We start from the raw sequence: 16,704 nt of genomic DNA, 5'->3' as shown, positions 1-16,704 counted from the left end.
TTATGCTTTAGGCATCATGTTATATTTACGTATCAATGAGTTAGAACACTTCATATTATCAAGTTCCTTATCACAGATATTCCTAACTATATTTCTAGTGAGCAAGAGTGATTTGTTCTGATAAAAACATTTCATTAGTTAGGCAGTAATGTGTTAATATTGAATGATCCCGAGTTCAATCAATTATATGTCACCCTAAAGAATGTTAAAAACAACTTTAAGTATACTTTACATCTCCTTTTATTAAAAAAATAATAATGTTTATGATATGAAAGGATAAGGGGTAATTTAAAAAGAAGTCATTTTTGTACATTAACCCGTTTTAAATATTGAAAACACACCAAAATGCTTCTTTCAGGAGCCCATTTAAAAATATGTACGGTAATTTATAAAATGAGCCAGGGTCAGATTTTAACGAAACATGAGCGTGTACAATATAATGAAATGTAGGTCATTTCATTTCCATTTTTTCCTCCTGCCATTAGACTTGCCCAGCTTATTAAGGTCCCTTCCCCAAGGTACAGGGATATAACAAGCAGCATTCAGAAGTGGGAGACTCTAAAAATCTATCTACCAAGAAGATAAAAGCAAAAGCCTCTAATTTGGATTCAACAACAAACATTTATGCTTGTATCACCTCAGGTTTTGACTATTTACCACTATTTTCAGAAGACTGCTTGGAATGTATATAGTACATACCTCCCTTGAGTGTCCTTTTCTTTCTCTATGTCAATGCTTTTCAACCACAACAACTTTAAGATGTGCAGACTTCAACTCCCAGAATTCCCCAGCCCATATACAGGCCCTCAACTTACAAAAGTTCACTTAGTGACTGTTCAAAGTTACAACGGCATTGAAAAAAGTGGCATGACCATTTTGCAGCATCCCCATGGTCACATGATTTACATTCAGATCCTTGACAATTGACTCAGTTGCAGTGTCCAGGAGTCATATAATCATCTTTTGTGACTGTTCTGACCTAGGCTTCCTAAGAGCATGAAGCAAACTCCTTGTCCCGACAAAAAACCCTTTTATTAATTTACTGTGAATTCTGCTCATTCACATCCAGCAAAGCCTTTCAAGGGAGGATTTATAGTCACAGACCTTATTTGACTTGGAGAGCTGATAGGCCGATATCTGCAGAACTTGGCAAGGCATCTCGGAGAGTCACAACCAATTAAGCAAACTAACTATCTCCTGCAAAATCCACTCCCTGTTCGCTCCTTTTTTATTTCCTCTGGGAGGGGCAATTTATCATCCACCTGGGGCCTTATTCCCAAGTCAACCCCTGTTCTTTAGCTGTTCCCTTCATCTGCCAACTCTGTGCATGTGCACACTGGGAACAGGCTCCAGCTGTTCGTCTGCTTCACTGATGTTTGACTCTGAAGGCAGCTGATAGCTGGCATACGGCTCTGGTCCCCTCTCTGCCTCCGACACAGAGCCCTCATCAGAGTCTTCCCCAGACTTCAGGACTGGCCCATGTTCCTCCTCAACCTCCTCACTCTCCAAATCTGCTGCCAGCTCCGCTAGCAAGCCACAACAGTAACATTTTGACAAGCAAAGTCAATGTGGAAAGCAGATTCACTTAACAACCGTGTTACAAATTTAACAACTGCAGTGGTTCATTTAACAACCATGGCCAGAAAAGTCATTAAATGGGCCAAAATTCACTTAAATTTCTTAGCAACGCATATTTTGGGCTCAATTGTGGTCGTAAGTTGAGGACTACCTGTACTAGGTTCACACACCTCAAACCTGCTGAGGTTGAGAAACACATGAACTATTGGAGGCAAAGTATATTGTTATGGCCTGAGTGTGTTGATTATAATTAGAAACTTTGGAGATTACAACTTAAAAGATGTTTAAAATATCCTTATGTTGTCCTGCTTGAAAAAAAATAAAGTTAGCAATAACTAATCTATATAGATGCAGGGTCAGACATAATTTAAATATGTGTAATGAGTTAACTTTATTGTCTGATCCTCTCTGGTTCCCAAACTTGTTCCACCAGGTGGCAAGGTTTGGAGGGGAAAAGTAGACCCGTTCACTACTAAAGTGCTGTTTGTAATATGTCCCATATGTTTTGGAATGAGCTGGAGAGAGGAATTTGGCATAACAGATCAGATGCTTTTTTTATTTATTAGTATCTGCCAAAATGTGCCTTTAAAAAAAACCCTGAGAAAACCTTCTATAAAAATGCCTTGGAAGAAAGCAACTGCATAACAAGAGATTTCTTTAAAAGTCTTTTCAGCAACAACTAAACTTTATACTTGCCTTCTTTCTTCTTCTCCTCTTCTTTTTTTCTTTGGCAGCTTGTGCTTGCTTGTGTTCCCACACCAAATTTGTCAGATTGGCCACATATTCATCAGTTTGCTGCAGCAGATAGGCTAGACGTCTGTCTTTTTTCTGATCAATGAGTTTGCGGTAGCCTTCTTCATCTTCAGCCTAATGGCATGAGCAAATGAAAATTCACATAATGTCAAAGGGAAAGGATCAATTTGTGTAGTCCTGGATAGCTAGTATTGCAACTAGTATTGTATAAAAATATTTTTTAAAAATAAATTTGTTATTTATATACATTAATTATATCTTTTTATCTTTTTTATGTGGTCCAAGACTTCTTCCCTCAAAGTGGCCCAGGCAAGCCAAAAGGTTGGGCCCCCAATGGTTGTAGAAATGCGGTTACAAATCAGGTCTACAAATTAGACTGTTCTTCCTAATCTAGGGGTATCAACTGATCACTTTATTGTTATTTAAGACATACAACATGGTGATGATTATCGAAGCAATCAGTGCAGAGTCTAGTGAGTCTACTGTTTTTTAGAGACGAGATGGGTAATATGTTTATGTTTATGAACTTCCATCTTCGACAATTCCTAGCAGTAATCAAACCAAGCTTTGATTTGGGATTTGGAGTTCAATAATATTTGGAGAGAATAAACATACCAGGCAAAACTATCAATCTACTTCTTTCCCCTCACTGTGTGGAGTTTACAGTAAACACTCTTGGAAAATCTTGATTTGGGTTGAAAATTCAATTAAACAAACGTCACTGATAACAATGACATTCCAAAGTTTATCATGATCAAACTACTGTTTTGACATGCTACTCATTTTCAAAACATGCCCGAGAATAGCAAATAGCTGAAACATTTAATTTTTAGTATGATTCAAATATATCTGAAAGGGAAGGAAACAAAAGAGTTTGAAGAATTTAAGAGACAGGCTATGGTATGGCAAAAATTTCTATTGAGCAACAATCAATCTCTAAAAATGAAATATATAAAATATTAGATTATCATCTTAGTATGTCTGGGAACCAGGTTCAGATAACTGTATAATAAACATTTCTTCATTTATTTTCTTCATGTAATCCAACATAAAGATGGAAATGTGTTGGGGAGGCAAAGGATCCAACCAACAAAGCTGTCCTTGGGGTACACTCCCTTGAATCTTTCTTTGATAACTGGATAGCACCAGAATACATCTTTATTGCCAGGATTTTTAAAACATAAAGCATATTGGAACTGTCATGAACTGCTGCACCTATGTTCATTTGCCTCTAAATCATGGGTGTCAAACCTGCGGCGTCATGTTGCCATCATGTGACGTTTCATGACATTTTCCCCCTTCATGGAGCTGGGGGAGGGTACCCGACGCATGACACATCTGGGCTGTTTGACACTCCTGCTCTAAATCCAGGTGTATCATCTGTTTAACTCCTGTATTTTTGAATGAATATTTTAAGGAATTCTAAAGGAACAGGGTTAATATAATTTTTCCTTTAAGCTTCTCCTCTGATCCCCAAAACAAGAACTAATGTTGTCTGTCTCCATGATTGGTTATATCACATCTTACCATCAGCCTTCTCATTCGTTCTTTCTCAATCCTCTCTGTTTCTTTCTTCTGTTCCCGTTCTGTGTTGGCATGCCAGGTAGCCACAGCTTTGGAAAGTTTCTGAATTTTTCCAGCCACTGACCGATGGTATTCTTTAAAATCTTTAGCATGCTGTAAAATGCTATTGAGATATTCCTGTTGAAATAATAGTAAAAAAGTCAACTGAAGGGCAGTAACCAACAAACTTAGCAAAATCACTTAAGTATATGACAGCAGTATTTTTTATTTAATTTTTTATTCAATGCAGAACAGCTGTAAGTAGCAAGCAGTATTCTATATGAGGATGAACTGAAACTCTTAACAGTCTTCAATATCAGCAAAACTGGTTATGTCTGATGGGATTTGAAGTACTATGTTGTTTCTATCTTGAGAACTGAAAAGACAAATGGCTACATATTGTTTCTCAGAAATATGCTTCTGGTTGCACCCCAAACATTACTGAACATATCACTAATAAAAAATAGGGTGAATAAAACTAAATTTATCTTAACTAAGCTCAATTAATAGGATTATAACTCATGTAGTTAGTAATATTCCCCTTTCAGTTTTAGTAACATAATTTGGATTAGATTTGAAGTTTTGGGCTTGCGTATACAATCTTGAGGATGCATGCTGCAAAGAAAAAGGCAAGTTTAGGTAGATGGATGGATGGATGGATGGATGGATGGATGAAGTTAGGATGAATACTCAAAGATATGAAGGCTAAATTACATGTCTACTTCAAAAAATCCTCTTTTTTGCAGTGTAAGTAAATCTAGAATAACTGCTGAATTGCCTATAATTGCGTATTAAAAGCTCACTGTAGTTTATATTTTAACAAAACTGTCAAAGACAAAAGTCTGCTATTCAATTCATTTCAGAAAGCCAGTTCAGTTTAGTGGCTAAAAGCAGTGGGCTAAAGACTGGAAAACTGAGTTCTATTCCTGTCTTAGGTTCAAAGCCTGCTAGATTATTTCTCTCTCTCTTAGCGCCTATGATGCAGAAATGGCAAATCACTTCCAAAAGTCTTGCCAAGAAGATTTTAAACTCCAGCGACTCATCCAATCAGTTGCCACAAGTCAAAACGACTTGAAAGATTTGATGCATATATAGGCATATATGTACATACATATTGAGAGGTGAAACCTGGCAATTTTTAGAGTTTTGATGCAGGCTTTTAATATTACCATAAAGAGTTAGCAAAAATTCAGATAATCATCACATGCCAGCAAAGAGATGCAGAAAACTTGAATTCTTTGCTGGCACTGGAATTTATGAAGCCCAGTTACGGCAGCCTGAATGCAACCTTTCCTCCCTATTTTTCTGCCTCTCTTGATTTATAGTTATTTCAGCAGCTGCCAGTTTCTTGAAAGGCAATTTCTTGAAAGGAGAGACACTACAGATTTTTCTTACTGCAGAAGCTAAAGTATCTGACCCTCTGGCTTCTGTACTGAGCAGATTCTGTGGTAACAATTTCTTGTGAGAAACAGGGCTTTTCAAAAAGAAAAAAAGTATCTTTCTTCAAGGGCCAGTGGCTTTTGAACCTTTTTCAATACAAAGGTTATAAGCTATGATATTCTGCAATTGGATACGGTGTTTCCTATATAGTAGTTAATAGGCTGTAACCATGATGAGGATAGATGTTCTCTTTGGTGTGGGACAAGGAAGAGGCTCTGGTGGATCTGAACATATCTGCATATGTGGCCCCAGATCTACCAATCAGCACTTCCTGCAACTCTTTGGCTCAAAGCTTATCCAGCCTGGTGATTATCCGAACCTCCATTCTCTAAGGGCTGCATCCAAGGAAGTAGTTTCTAATCCAGCTAAAAAACATTATTAAGGACTATTTTTAGTCATTGTTTCTGGAATTATAGTTCTCAATGTGGATCTCAAAGTTCAATTCGGATATATCTAAAATGCAGAAGAGGAAATCTCCCTGTTAAAACCTTTTAATGGACACAAGCTATTTAGCATTTGTGAGATCAACTATAGATTGATTATTTCAGAAAGAGGACATCGCTTGTGTAAAAAAAACCAAAGTTCAGTTCCTAATATTTCCATTTTTTAAAAAGGTCATAAAAAGTTAGCAAGCAATGTCTGCTAACATGCCAATCAATGGAAATAGTATTAATTCCATTGGATATATTTCTACATTATAATTTCTCATTAAAAGACTCCAAATATTGAATCCACCAAAAAGAACCAGAAGCATAAAGTGGCCTCATTTCCTGAAATCTATATCAGGACAAGCTCAATTTGGTGCTGAAGAACTTTTCCAATCCAATATCTGATACTTACTAGTAGATTTGGGAGAGACTAAAAAGCCCAAATATTCACTTCCTGCCAGGTTCGGAAGTACTGAGTTTCTGCATCTATCCGTTTGTTACATATCAAAAAACACAGAATGACCCACACTGTCATTTGGATCCAAGGAAGATTATTTTTTTAATATGATTTATGTCAGTGAAGTATGATGGCAGGAACAAATGTGAACTTTCACAAAAAAAGCTAATAGATTTTTTTCAACAACGAGGAATGAGTTTCCACACAGCAACATATGCGGGTGACTGGCAAAATGACAAAAACAGTGTTGTGCCAATGCTATGCAAGCTCCGCCCCTTTCGTACGTGCATTGTGCTCTCACACACGTGGGTGAATGGGATGGAGCTCGCCTCACAATGGCACAACAGTTTCATTTTGATGAAAGCATTGGATCCTGTGGACACCTCTGCATCAGCAAATTCCAACTCTTTCAGATTTTTTCCAATTTATGCAGTGAGCTGCCGATTCATTGTGGCTCCTTCTCATTATGTTAATACACGAGACACAAAAGAAGCAGCTGGATCTTCCTCCAACCTCTGCATGGGCATTTCACTGACAAATGGACTGCGGAATAATGAAAGGCAAGCCAGCATATCTAGCAGGATATAAAAGAAATGAGTGGCCCGTTGACAGATTATTTCATCCACTTGTAGAGGGAGGAAAAACATACAAACCGAACAGTCCCAAAGTAACTGAAGGGTAAAATACCTGGTGCTTCTGTCTACGTTTTCTCTCCTGCTCTATTTTCTGTTGTTTCTCAAGTTTCTCGGTCATTCGGGCTTCCCTCAGGGTCTGCCGCTTGCTGCGTTTGTATGCCTTAGAGTTCAGAGCAGTCTCCAAAGTTGTGTCCCGACGCATGCATGCCACTACTTCTTGTCGCAGCTGTGAACCAGAAGAGATAGCATTTTAAAAGGAAATTGGGTCTCAGCAGAAATTGCACTGATAAAAAAACAAAAAGAAAGAAAGAAAGAAAAGCATTTCAAAGTGTTCTTTCCATTTTGTTCTGGATGTCTAATATAAATGTGACGGGACTTCCAGTTTCTAAAACAAGTTTGTTGATCAAATAAAGCGAGTTAATTTGAATTTGAGAAAATCTAACTAGGCAGTGCTTAACTTTAAAAGGAAACAGATTTTATCAATTGAGTCCCGGCATTTAAATGAAAAGTGGAGCAGCAGTGTCAAATTAATTTCTCTCCTGATTTTAGTTTCATAAAATAGGTCTGTACTTATTGTTCTGTTTTTTGTTTTGGTTTTGGTTGCACTGTTGTTTGTTGTGATCGGGTTGCTTTTGTAAAAAGAAAAAAGAAAAGTGAATAAAATGATTCTCAGCTTGAGGCCCATATTGTACAGCAGGTGGAATGCGAAGTCATTAAAATATAATAATTAAAATAAATAAAAGATAAAATAAAAATAATAAACTTGGAAAGAACATTCTCCTTAAGCCTAACCTGTTTTATGAAAGGTTTTAGACAGTAAAATAAATTGTGCCTAATGTTACAGAAAGTGCTGCTGGTGTTAAGACAAGCGTGCACAGATATATACAAAGACAAAATAAAACTTCAGGCCAAGGGAGATTCTGTAACTTCTGATGATAAATCTGTTGCTTGGTATCCAATCCATAAATGGTTCCTGTTTCATTATCAGCTTGCAACTTTTTAAAAAAGTGAAAGTTTTGTTTGATACACACAAACATAACAAACATTAACAAATGTTCATGTACATTTCATAATATATGATTTTATATTCCCTTTTAGCCCAATGAATTTGTTTTTGCATCCTTTTACGTATGGTAATGCTTTTTGTACGCTGAGATACTTTGGTATCATAATCTGTTCCATGCGAATCGTGAGGAAAGCCCACCCCAAGATCATCAGCAATGTTCAGGACATTTTTCTTCTATGGAAATGAAAACTCATTTGCTTCTATAACCTTGCAGGACAGGGAATTGTGTAAGAGATAAAACAGGAGCTGCAATAAATACCATACTTAAACTTAGCACTTAGATTTATATTCGCTCTAGAGTGTTTTACAGCACTCTTTGAACGATTTACAGCATCAGCATGTCCCCAACAATTTGGGGTCTCAGTTTACCAACCTTGGAAGGACAGAAGGCTGAGTCAACCTTGAGGATCAAACTCCTGGCTGTGGGCAGAGTTACTTGCAAAAGTGCATTCTAACCATTGCACCACCATGACTCAACTGCAGTTGTTGTGCTTCTCTTCTATAGGTTGAGCTCACACGAGACACATGAAATTCATTGGTGCACCAATTACTCTTTAGCTTTAAAATAGAATGACTGACATATAAAGGCCCTAAGTGTCTGATCACAAATAAATATATCTTTCCCCCCAGTATAATGCATTACCTGGCGCTGGAAATTTAGTAGCCTAAGTGCTTTCAACTCCACTGTGGCTTTAGTCCTCAGATCTGGAGGTAAAGAACCAGGTAAATTTTCTAATTCTTGAATTCTGTGTGCAATTCGAGCCTGAAGCCTAGATAGATAAGGACACAAGACAGAAAATTTAAAATAAATAAATAAATAAATGTGTCAGTTTCAAGTCTCTTTCACTATCTCTTGGCTTTTATAGTTTGCTTTATGCATGCACATCTTTTTGAACTCAGAAGACCCTGTGTTTTAAGACAAATAAAGTGAACTATTAGGGGTTTTTTTACTGTTGAATTACCCCCCCCACACACACACACACAGGTGCGCAAACATTTCGTGCAAAGAGTTTTCAAATGCTACTGTTGTCAAGCCCCACAAAGCTGGCCAATTCAAGAATGGAGAACCATTCATTTTTTTTTTTAAACTTCCCATGCTGGTTAAAAACTGTACAAGTTCTCAGATAGACTTATAACAAACCACTTAAGGTGGTGTCTCTTTCAAACCCATGTCCCTCCCCTAATACCCCTGACCCCCTTCCTTTAGTATCAAGGCATGCAGCCAAGCCCATTCTAAATGGCCAGAATTCCTGGGAACAAGGATATCATATTTATAACAGTGGTGGCTGGAGCACTTGTAAAAGCTCTCTTTTTAACATATGTGTAAAATGTAAAAACATTTTCAAGTACCATAATGACTATTTTAAGGCTACTGGACCATGCAGCATGTAATATCCATATATATAATCAAAGAATGAAAATGCAGGAACCCATAGTTTGACTTAAACATGAAGATATTCAAAACTGGGTCTCCTGGCCTTTGTTGCTGCACAAAGGCCTTATATTAAGAAATGTTAGAACAGCTGGTCTATATGACCACAGTGACAGCGTTCCAAATAATGCACCCATTGAAAGCAGAACTTCAAGGCAGGTGGATTCCTCAAAGAACAGGTTTATTGGATACATCATATTGGCACAGCCAGTGAAAACCAACTCTAACAGTTCCCACAGTTTTTACCTACTTAAAAGAGTAAAAATCCCCCCTCCCAAGTGTCACCAGTCACATCCCACTGAATGGAGCCCTGGCATCTGAGGTCTTCCTTGGCCCGGTATAAGTTCCCAGTGGTTGTTGCCTCTGCTCGGACCTTGGGCTGGGTTACCGCCAGTAGGGCGGTTTCTGTCAGCATCGCTGTGGTCTACAGGACCTCTGTAGGGGTCTGCAAGCTCTCTGTGGGAAGTCATGCCCTTTCCCCAATTCTCCAACTCTGAGGTCTTCCTTGAGTCTTCTCTGCTCCTCTCAAAAGATCAGGTGAGCAGCCGGGGCTCAGGACCCCAGAGAGTGGCTCCGGCTGGAGCGGACAGTTGGGAGAGTTGGTTTAATTATAGTGTTCTGAGTAATGCACCCATTGAAAGCAGAACTCTGAGGTTTTGTGGCACAGTCGGTGAAAACCAAATCTAACAGTTCCCATTTTTTCACCTAATTAAAAGAGTAACACCCCCCCCCCAGTTGTCACTGGTCACATTGTCCAGTGAAGATGGGTGGCAGGCTCCTCTCCTCCTTCAACAGCCACCTGTTCCATTGCCTTTAGTTCCCACAGGAAAACTTTATTTTGATTGTATCCGGGCTATCTATTTCTCCCTCCCTTCCCCCTCTCAGGCTTCGTGGCAACTATGAGGCAGCACAAGACAGCTTCAGCTAAGTTCGCATTGGAGTTGACACATACCTCTAACACATCGAGCTAGTGCAGATGAAGTGACGTTTATCTGTTATCTAGCATTGACAAACCAAGCATACAGCCTCCAGAAAAAGTTTTCCCTGTTCACAGAGTCCTTTTTTTCAGCTATGCTTGACAGCAGTTAAGTAGTCCAAGACCATCCTTCTTGGCTAAATGTAATGTTCAGCCTACAATCTGAAAGCTGTTTCAAATGGTGTATTGAGATTCTAATTAAATGGGGAGCAACTACCCTCAACTGTGGTTAAGATCCTTGCTAAAAGATTCTTTAACTGCGTTAGCAGCGAAGAGGCAAAATTGACAAGTAGTTATAGTGAAGAAATACACAACCTTCAGGGTAGTGTATTTTTCGGAGTGTAAGACGCACCAAGGTTTTGAAGAGGCATTTTTTTAAAAAAAGTAGGTAGGTAGATAGAGGGATAGAGAGGGGGAGAGAAAGAAAGAGAAATACAGTAGGTAGGTAAGTAGAGAGAGTAGTTTTGTAGGTAGGTAAAGGGATAGAGAGACAGAGAAATAGAGATAGAGAAATACAGTAGATAGGTAGGGAGATAGAGAGTAGGTAGGTAGAGGGATAGCGAGAGAGAGAGAAATACAGCAGGGAGGGAGAGAGAGAGTGTGTGTGTGTGTAGGTAGGTAGGTAGGTAGGTAGGTAGGTAGGTAGGTAGAGAGATAGAGGGAAAGAAATAGAAAGAGAGAGAGAGAGAAATACAGTAGATAAGTAGGGAGAGAGAGGGGGTAGGTAGGTAGAGGGATAGAGAGAAAGAAATAGAAAGAGGGAGAGAGAGAAATACAGTAGATAGGTAGGGAGAGAGAGGGAGTAGATAGGTAGGTAGAGGGATAGAGAGAGAGAAATACAGTAGGTAGGTAGGTAGGTAGGTAGGTAGGTAGGGAGGGAGGAGAGAGAGAGAGAGAGAGAGAGAGAGAGAGAGAGAGAGAGAAAGAGAGAGAGAGTGAGTGTAGTTAGGTAGGTAGAGGTTTCCAGGTATATTTATCCATGTGCTGGAAAAGGAAATCGCTGACAAACCTTAAGACTTTGTTTCTGCTGGCACAGCACTTGATCAATGTAATTCTTATCAGTTAAAGAGCTTTGCAAAAGGGGGGAAAAGTTTTTGCACTCTGCAAACCTCCGAAAAACGTCTCGTTTTTCACAAAAACGGGCCCATTTGTTTTCCAAATAAAAGGCATGAATAGCTTAGTGGGGAGGCTTGCAGAGTGCTCCTGGGGGGTGAGCCCCTCCAAAAAAGAGCAAAAAAATTTGCTTGCATAGCCTTATGGAGGCTTATAGAGTGCTGCTGGGGGCTTGGGGGGGGGAATGGCCCATTTTTTGCTCATTTCTGCCCTCCCCAGTCCCCAGGAGCTCTCTGAAAGCCTTCATAAGGCTATGCACGGCCATTTTGGTGAAGGGGCGGGGCTTCGGGAGGCAAAAAAATGCTGTATTTGATGTATAAGACGCACCCAGATTTTCGGCCTCTTTTTTTGAGGAAAAAAGGTGCGTCTTATACTCTGAAAAATACGCTAATTTCTAGGCCGTTAAAATGGTGTTGCAGCCACAATGGCTCATTTGTCTTAATAACTGCTATCAATATAAAGAATATATTTAAGCTCAAGCATATGCATTGGAAGAAGCTACCAACAATACCAAATTATCACCATTGCCATTAAATTGAAATCAAGTTTAAAATCTGTAGTCCTTATTTAGCATTTCCAAAATAAAAATAAATAGAAGTAAAATGATCATTATTATAAATTATGACATTTAAAAGGAAGAGGCTCAGAGTTGCTTTTATTTAATTACTATAGCATTGTATCAGACACAGAATTATAATTTATGTGGCATCTTGGAATACTTTATGACAATCTACTTTGTCCAAAAATGTAGGTATCAAATACTTAAATCATCTTCACTGCCTAATCTTTAAAACAGATGGGGGGGGAAAGGCTATTTTTATCTTATGGGGGAAATATTAAAAGCCATTAAGTCCTAAAATCGAGACACAAAGAGGAAAGCAGTTTTCTGAAGTCGCCAGTTAAAGGGCTTTGGGGATTTAAGCTAACTCTGTCCAAAATTTGTTTAATTAATCTCCAGTGTCGTTATTTGTCTTTTTCTAAGCAGAATGAGAATTCTTAAAGGGATGATAAAGATCTTCTTGCAAAAGGGCACCATCCCCTTGAACCAACTGTGCGCAACTACAGATGTTATTGGATTCCAGAGTAGGTGCCACAACTGCAGAATGATAACCCAAGGAGCACGGAGAGGCAATTAAAAAGACCCATTTGATATAATCCATTCTGCTCATCATTTCAGGACAATAACATATGCAATTTTTTAATGAGTAGTAAGGAGAAAAGAAGCTTTGCTCATAGTGGAATGACATTAAATTACACTGTACATTATTCATTTCAGAGGAATTCATTAAGATTAGAGAAGAACAAGTACTTTGTTTTGTTAAGTGTTAGGAGGGCTTTTTAAGAATTTGTGCATAAATTTATTAAACTGGCTCAGCTTTAAACTGCAAAGTAAATCGAGTTGTTATCAACATGTTAAATATGTGAAGGCTTTATATGTATTTCTTTCACAATATCTGTTGCTGTTCCCATAAAGGGATAACACTTAAGAAGTATGTTAAGCATAATGAATTTGACAGACACATCATACTGCACTTTGACCTGCGGGAAATGGCTGCAAAAAAGCATTTGAAATATTAAGCAACATCAAATACACAGGATAACTTTTAGAACATGAGAACTTATTTTTCTTCATTTTTCTGTTTTCATCAGACTTAAGAAGGATGAACAGAAAGTAGAATACAATTATTCGAATTAGACATAGAGAATGGCAGCAAGGATGATCAGAGATTAGAAATTAAATTCTGTGAAAAAAGACTGAAGGAGCTGGCTATATTTAGCTCTGGGGCAAAATCTGAGTTGGGGGCGATATGATAGCATTCTTCAAATTCCTGAAAGAATGTTACACTTGAAGAAGGTCAAGACCTATTCTCTCTTGTTCAGAAGTGCAGAACAGGGAATAATGGATTTAAAGTTACAGGAAAGAGGATTCTAATGATGGGTTAGAAAGAAAACTTTCTGACAGTTATGAGTACTTTCACAGTTGAACCAATTACTGTATCCAGAGAAGCAATGGCCTTGCCTTCATTGCATGCCTGTAACTAGAAGGTATCTGGAATACTTTAGTTTGGATTCCCCCACTGAATAAGGAGTTGGATTCAATAGGACAAATGGCTCCTTTTGCCTATATGATTTTAAGACATGCTTAAAACATTAAAGCTTGCCCAAACAAAATCAAATGAATTAACAAGAGATACTTCTTATTGGTACTTATTCCAATTTTAATCTGACTTAAATGTAGTTCCTTTCTCCCATTACTAAAATGCAAAGTTCCAGAATTATTATTATTATTATTATTATTATTATTATTATTATTATTATTATACAATTGTATCACAGCGGCCAGTTGTTTCGCCGGATTTGGCATTGGTTACTAGTCGGGCCCCACCCAGGGGCCTAGGACGTCGTAACGTATTTTCGTAATATGCGTGCAGATCCAAGCAGTGCGGCTTTTTGCATTTGACTGATGGTGATTTTGTCAATTTTTAACTGTTTTAAATGTAATTCCAGTGCTTTTGGAATAGCACCCAGTGTGCCAATTACCACTGGAATTACCACTGCTGGTTTGTGCCATAATCGTTGAATTTCGATTTTTAAGTCCTGGTATCTTGCGATTTTTTCAAGTTCCTTCTCGGCGACCCTGCTATCACCTGGTATTGCGATGTCTATGATTGTGACCTTATTTTTCTCAACCAGTGTGATGTCTGGTGTATTATGCGCCAGTATTTTGTCGGTTTGTATACGGAAATCCCACAAGATCTTGACCATCTGATTTTCGGTGACTTTTTCAGGCTGATGTTCCCACCAGTTTGTTGCTGTTTTAATATTATAATTTTTGCACAAATTCCAATGGATCATTTGTGCTACTGAATTGTGCCGCAATTTATAATCAGTCTGCGCGATTTTTTTACAGCAGCTGAGTATGTGATCAACAGTTTCATCAGCTTCTTTGCAAAGTCTGCATTTGGCATCATCAGAGGATTTTTCGATTTTGGCCTTAATGGCATTTGTGCGGATAGCTTGTTCTTGCGCAGCCAGGATTAGTGACTCTGTTTCTTTCTTTAATGTACCTGTTTTTAACCATAACCAAGTTTGTTCACTGTCCACTTTATCTTTTATTTTTTCCAGAAATTGACCATGCAGTGCTTTGTTCTGCCAACTCTCCATTCTTGATTTTATCACATCTTTTCTGTATTCTTGTTTTGTCTGTTGGGCCTTCAGTAGATTTTTGTTCTTTACTTCGATTAATAGATGTTCTTGACTTTCTTTTAAATAATCAGCCAGTGCATGTTTTTCCTCTTCAACTATTTGCTTCACTTGTAGTAATCCTCTGCCACCTGATTTTCGGGGCAGATATAGTCTATCAGTATCACCACGTGGATGTAAACTGTAGTGCATTGTCATTAGTTTCCTGGTTTTTCGGTCCAAAAGGTCCAAATCAGCTTGTGTCCAGTTAACTATGCCAGCTGTGTATCTTATAACTGGTATTGCCCAGGTATTTATGGCCTTGATTGTATTTCCACCATTCAATTTAGATTTCAAAATTTTCCTAACTCTGTTGGTGTACTCTCGCCTGACAATAGTTTTTACTTCTCCATGCTTGATGTTATCCAACTGGAGAATGCCTAAGTATTTGTAGGCTTCATTTTCTTTGCATTTAATTAGTTGGCCATTGGGCATTTCAATTCCCTCAGATGCAGTGATTTTGCCCCTTTTTATGGATACAGTGGCACATTTTTCCATGCCAAACTGCATTGAAATATCGGTGCTGAATACTCGGACTGTATTTGTCAATGATTGGATTTCTATTTCTGACTTTCCATAGAGTTTCAAATCATCCATATATAGTAAATGCGAAATTTTTTCAGCTTTTTTGGCTGTTTGGTAGCCTAATTTCATTTTTTTTAAGATTACTGATAGTGGGATCATTGCAATGATGAAGAGAAGAGGTGAAAGTGAATCACCCTGGAAAATTCCTCGCTTGATATTAACCATTCCGTAGCTCTCATTCCCTACTGCCAACTCAGTTCTCCATTGTTTCATTGCCTTTTCAGTAAAGGATGTAATATTTTTGCTAATGCCAGTTGTTTCTAAGCATTTTATGATCCAACTATGTGGCAGTGAGTCAAATGCCTTTTTGTAATCAATCCAGACCATATTCAAGTTCGTTTTTCTGTTCTTACAATTTTCTAATATCATTTTATCAATTAGAAGCTGATCTTTTGTGCCCCTGCTCCTTCTTTTGTTGCCTTTTTGCTCTACTGGCAAGATGTTGTTTGTTTCCAAATAATCCATCATGTTATCTGCAATAATGCCTGTGAGTAATTTGAAGGTTGTTGGCAAGCATGTTATTGGTCTATAGTTTTCAGGTGTTGTTCCTTTAGTTGGATCTTTCTGAATCAAGTATGTTTTTCCAGTTGTCAACCATTCATCAATTTGGCCCTTTTGTAAAATTTCATTCAGTTGCCTGGCTAATATTGCATGTAATATTAGCCAGGCAACTGAATGAAATTATTATTATTATTATTATTATTATTATTATTATTATTATTATTATTATTATTTTGCTTTAGAGTAAAATTGTTTTCAGTATAAAGCTTGGAAAGTAAAAAAGGCCTTCTACTGAATCACGAACACACATATATTATATACATACTCAGAGATTTAAGGAAATGAAGTGAAAAGATAGAGGGAAATGTAAATATTTATTCATGCACATAAATCAAATCTGCACAACCTTTGAGCCACCCAGACCAAAAAAGCTGGCTTGGACTAAAGAAAAAAATAAAAGGAAACAGATGCCCAATCAATGGGCTATATCATTTAGGAAAATTATAAATTACATAAACTGGATGGCAAACGAATTTTGATCTTGAAAACGGATGAAGAATCTCCTTTATTAGACTACTGAATAGATAGAAGTTATTTTATATAAAAGGAAAATGAGTACTCTCATGTAGAGAGGAGATCTATTTTTTTGTCTATTAATCCTTCCAAATACACATATACCGTATTTTTCAGAGTATAAGATGCACCTTTTTCCCTCAAAAAAGAATCTGAAAATCTGGGTGCATCTTATACACTGAATATAGCATTTTTTGCCTCCCGAAACCCCACCCCTTCACCAAAATGGCCACGCACAGCCTTTAGGAGGTTTCCAGAGTGCTCCTAGGGGCTGGGGAGGGCAGAAATGAGTGGAAAATAGACCGTTTTTTGCTCAATTTTGCCCCCACAGCCCCCAGGAGCACTCTATAAGCCTCCGAAA

At 37.9% G+C, this 16,704-nt stretch overlaps 1 protein-coding gene across 3 annotated transcripts in view; it reads right to left on the bottom strand.

The window, feature by feature from the left end:
• Positions 1-16,704, bottom strand: part of SMARCA2 (SWI/SNF related BAF chromatin remodeling complex subunit ATPase 2) — a 113,292-nt gene that overhangs the window by 63,099 nt on the left and 33,489 nt on the right. For all 3 annotated transcript variants that reach the window (XM_087716022.1, XM_087716021.1, XM_087716020.1), the window contains exons 7-10: positions 8,564-8,690; positions 6,907-7,080; positions 3,859-4,032; positions 2,275-2,445 (exon numbers count right to left, since the gene is read on the bottom strand). In XM_087716022.1, the coding sequence (XP_087572148.1) occupies positions 2,275-2,445; positions 3,859-4,032; positions 6,907-7,080; positions 8,564-8,690 (646 nt within the window). The remainder of the gene's footprint in view (positions 1-2,274; positions 2,446-3,858; positions 4,033-6,906; positions 7,081-8,563; positions 8,691-16,704) is intronic.

The sequence above is a fragment of the Thamnophis sirtalis genome, unplaced genomic scaffold, assembly GCF_051295495.1.
Source record: "Thamnophis sirtalis isolate CommonGarterSnake01/CBP01778 unplaced genomic scaffold, rThaSir2_p1.2 scaffold_5, whole genome shotgun sequence".
Taxonomy (NCBI): Eukaryota; Metazoa; Chordata; class Lepidosauria; order Squamata; family Natricidae; genus Thamnophis; species Thamnophis sirtalis.
The sequence above is the reverse complement of the archived record's forward strand: the minus strand, read 5'-3'. Positions and strand labels throughout refer to the sequence as shown.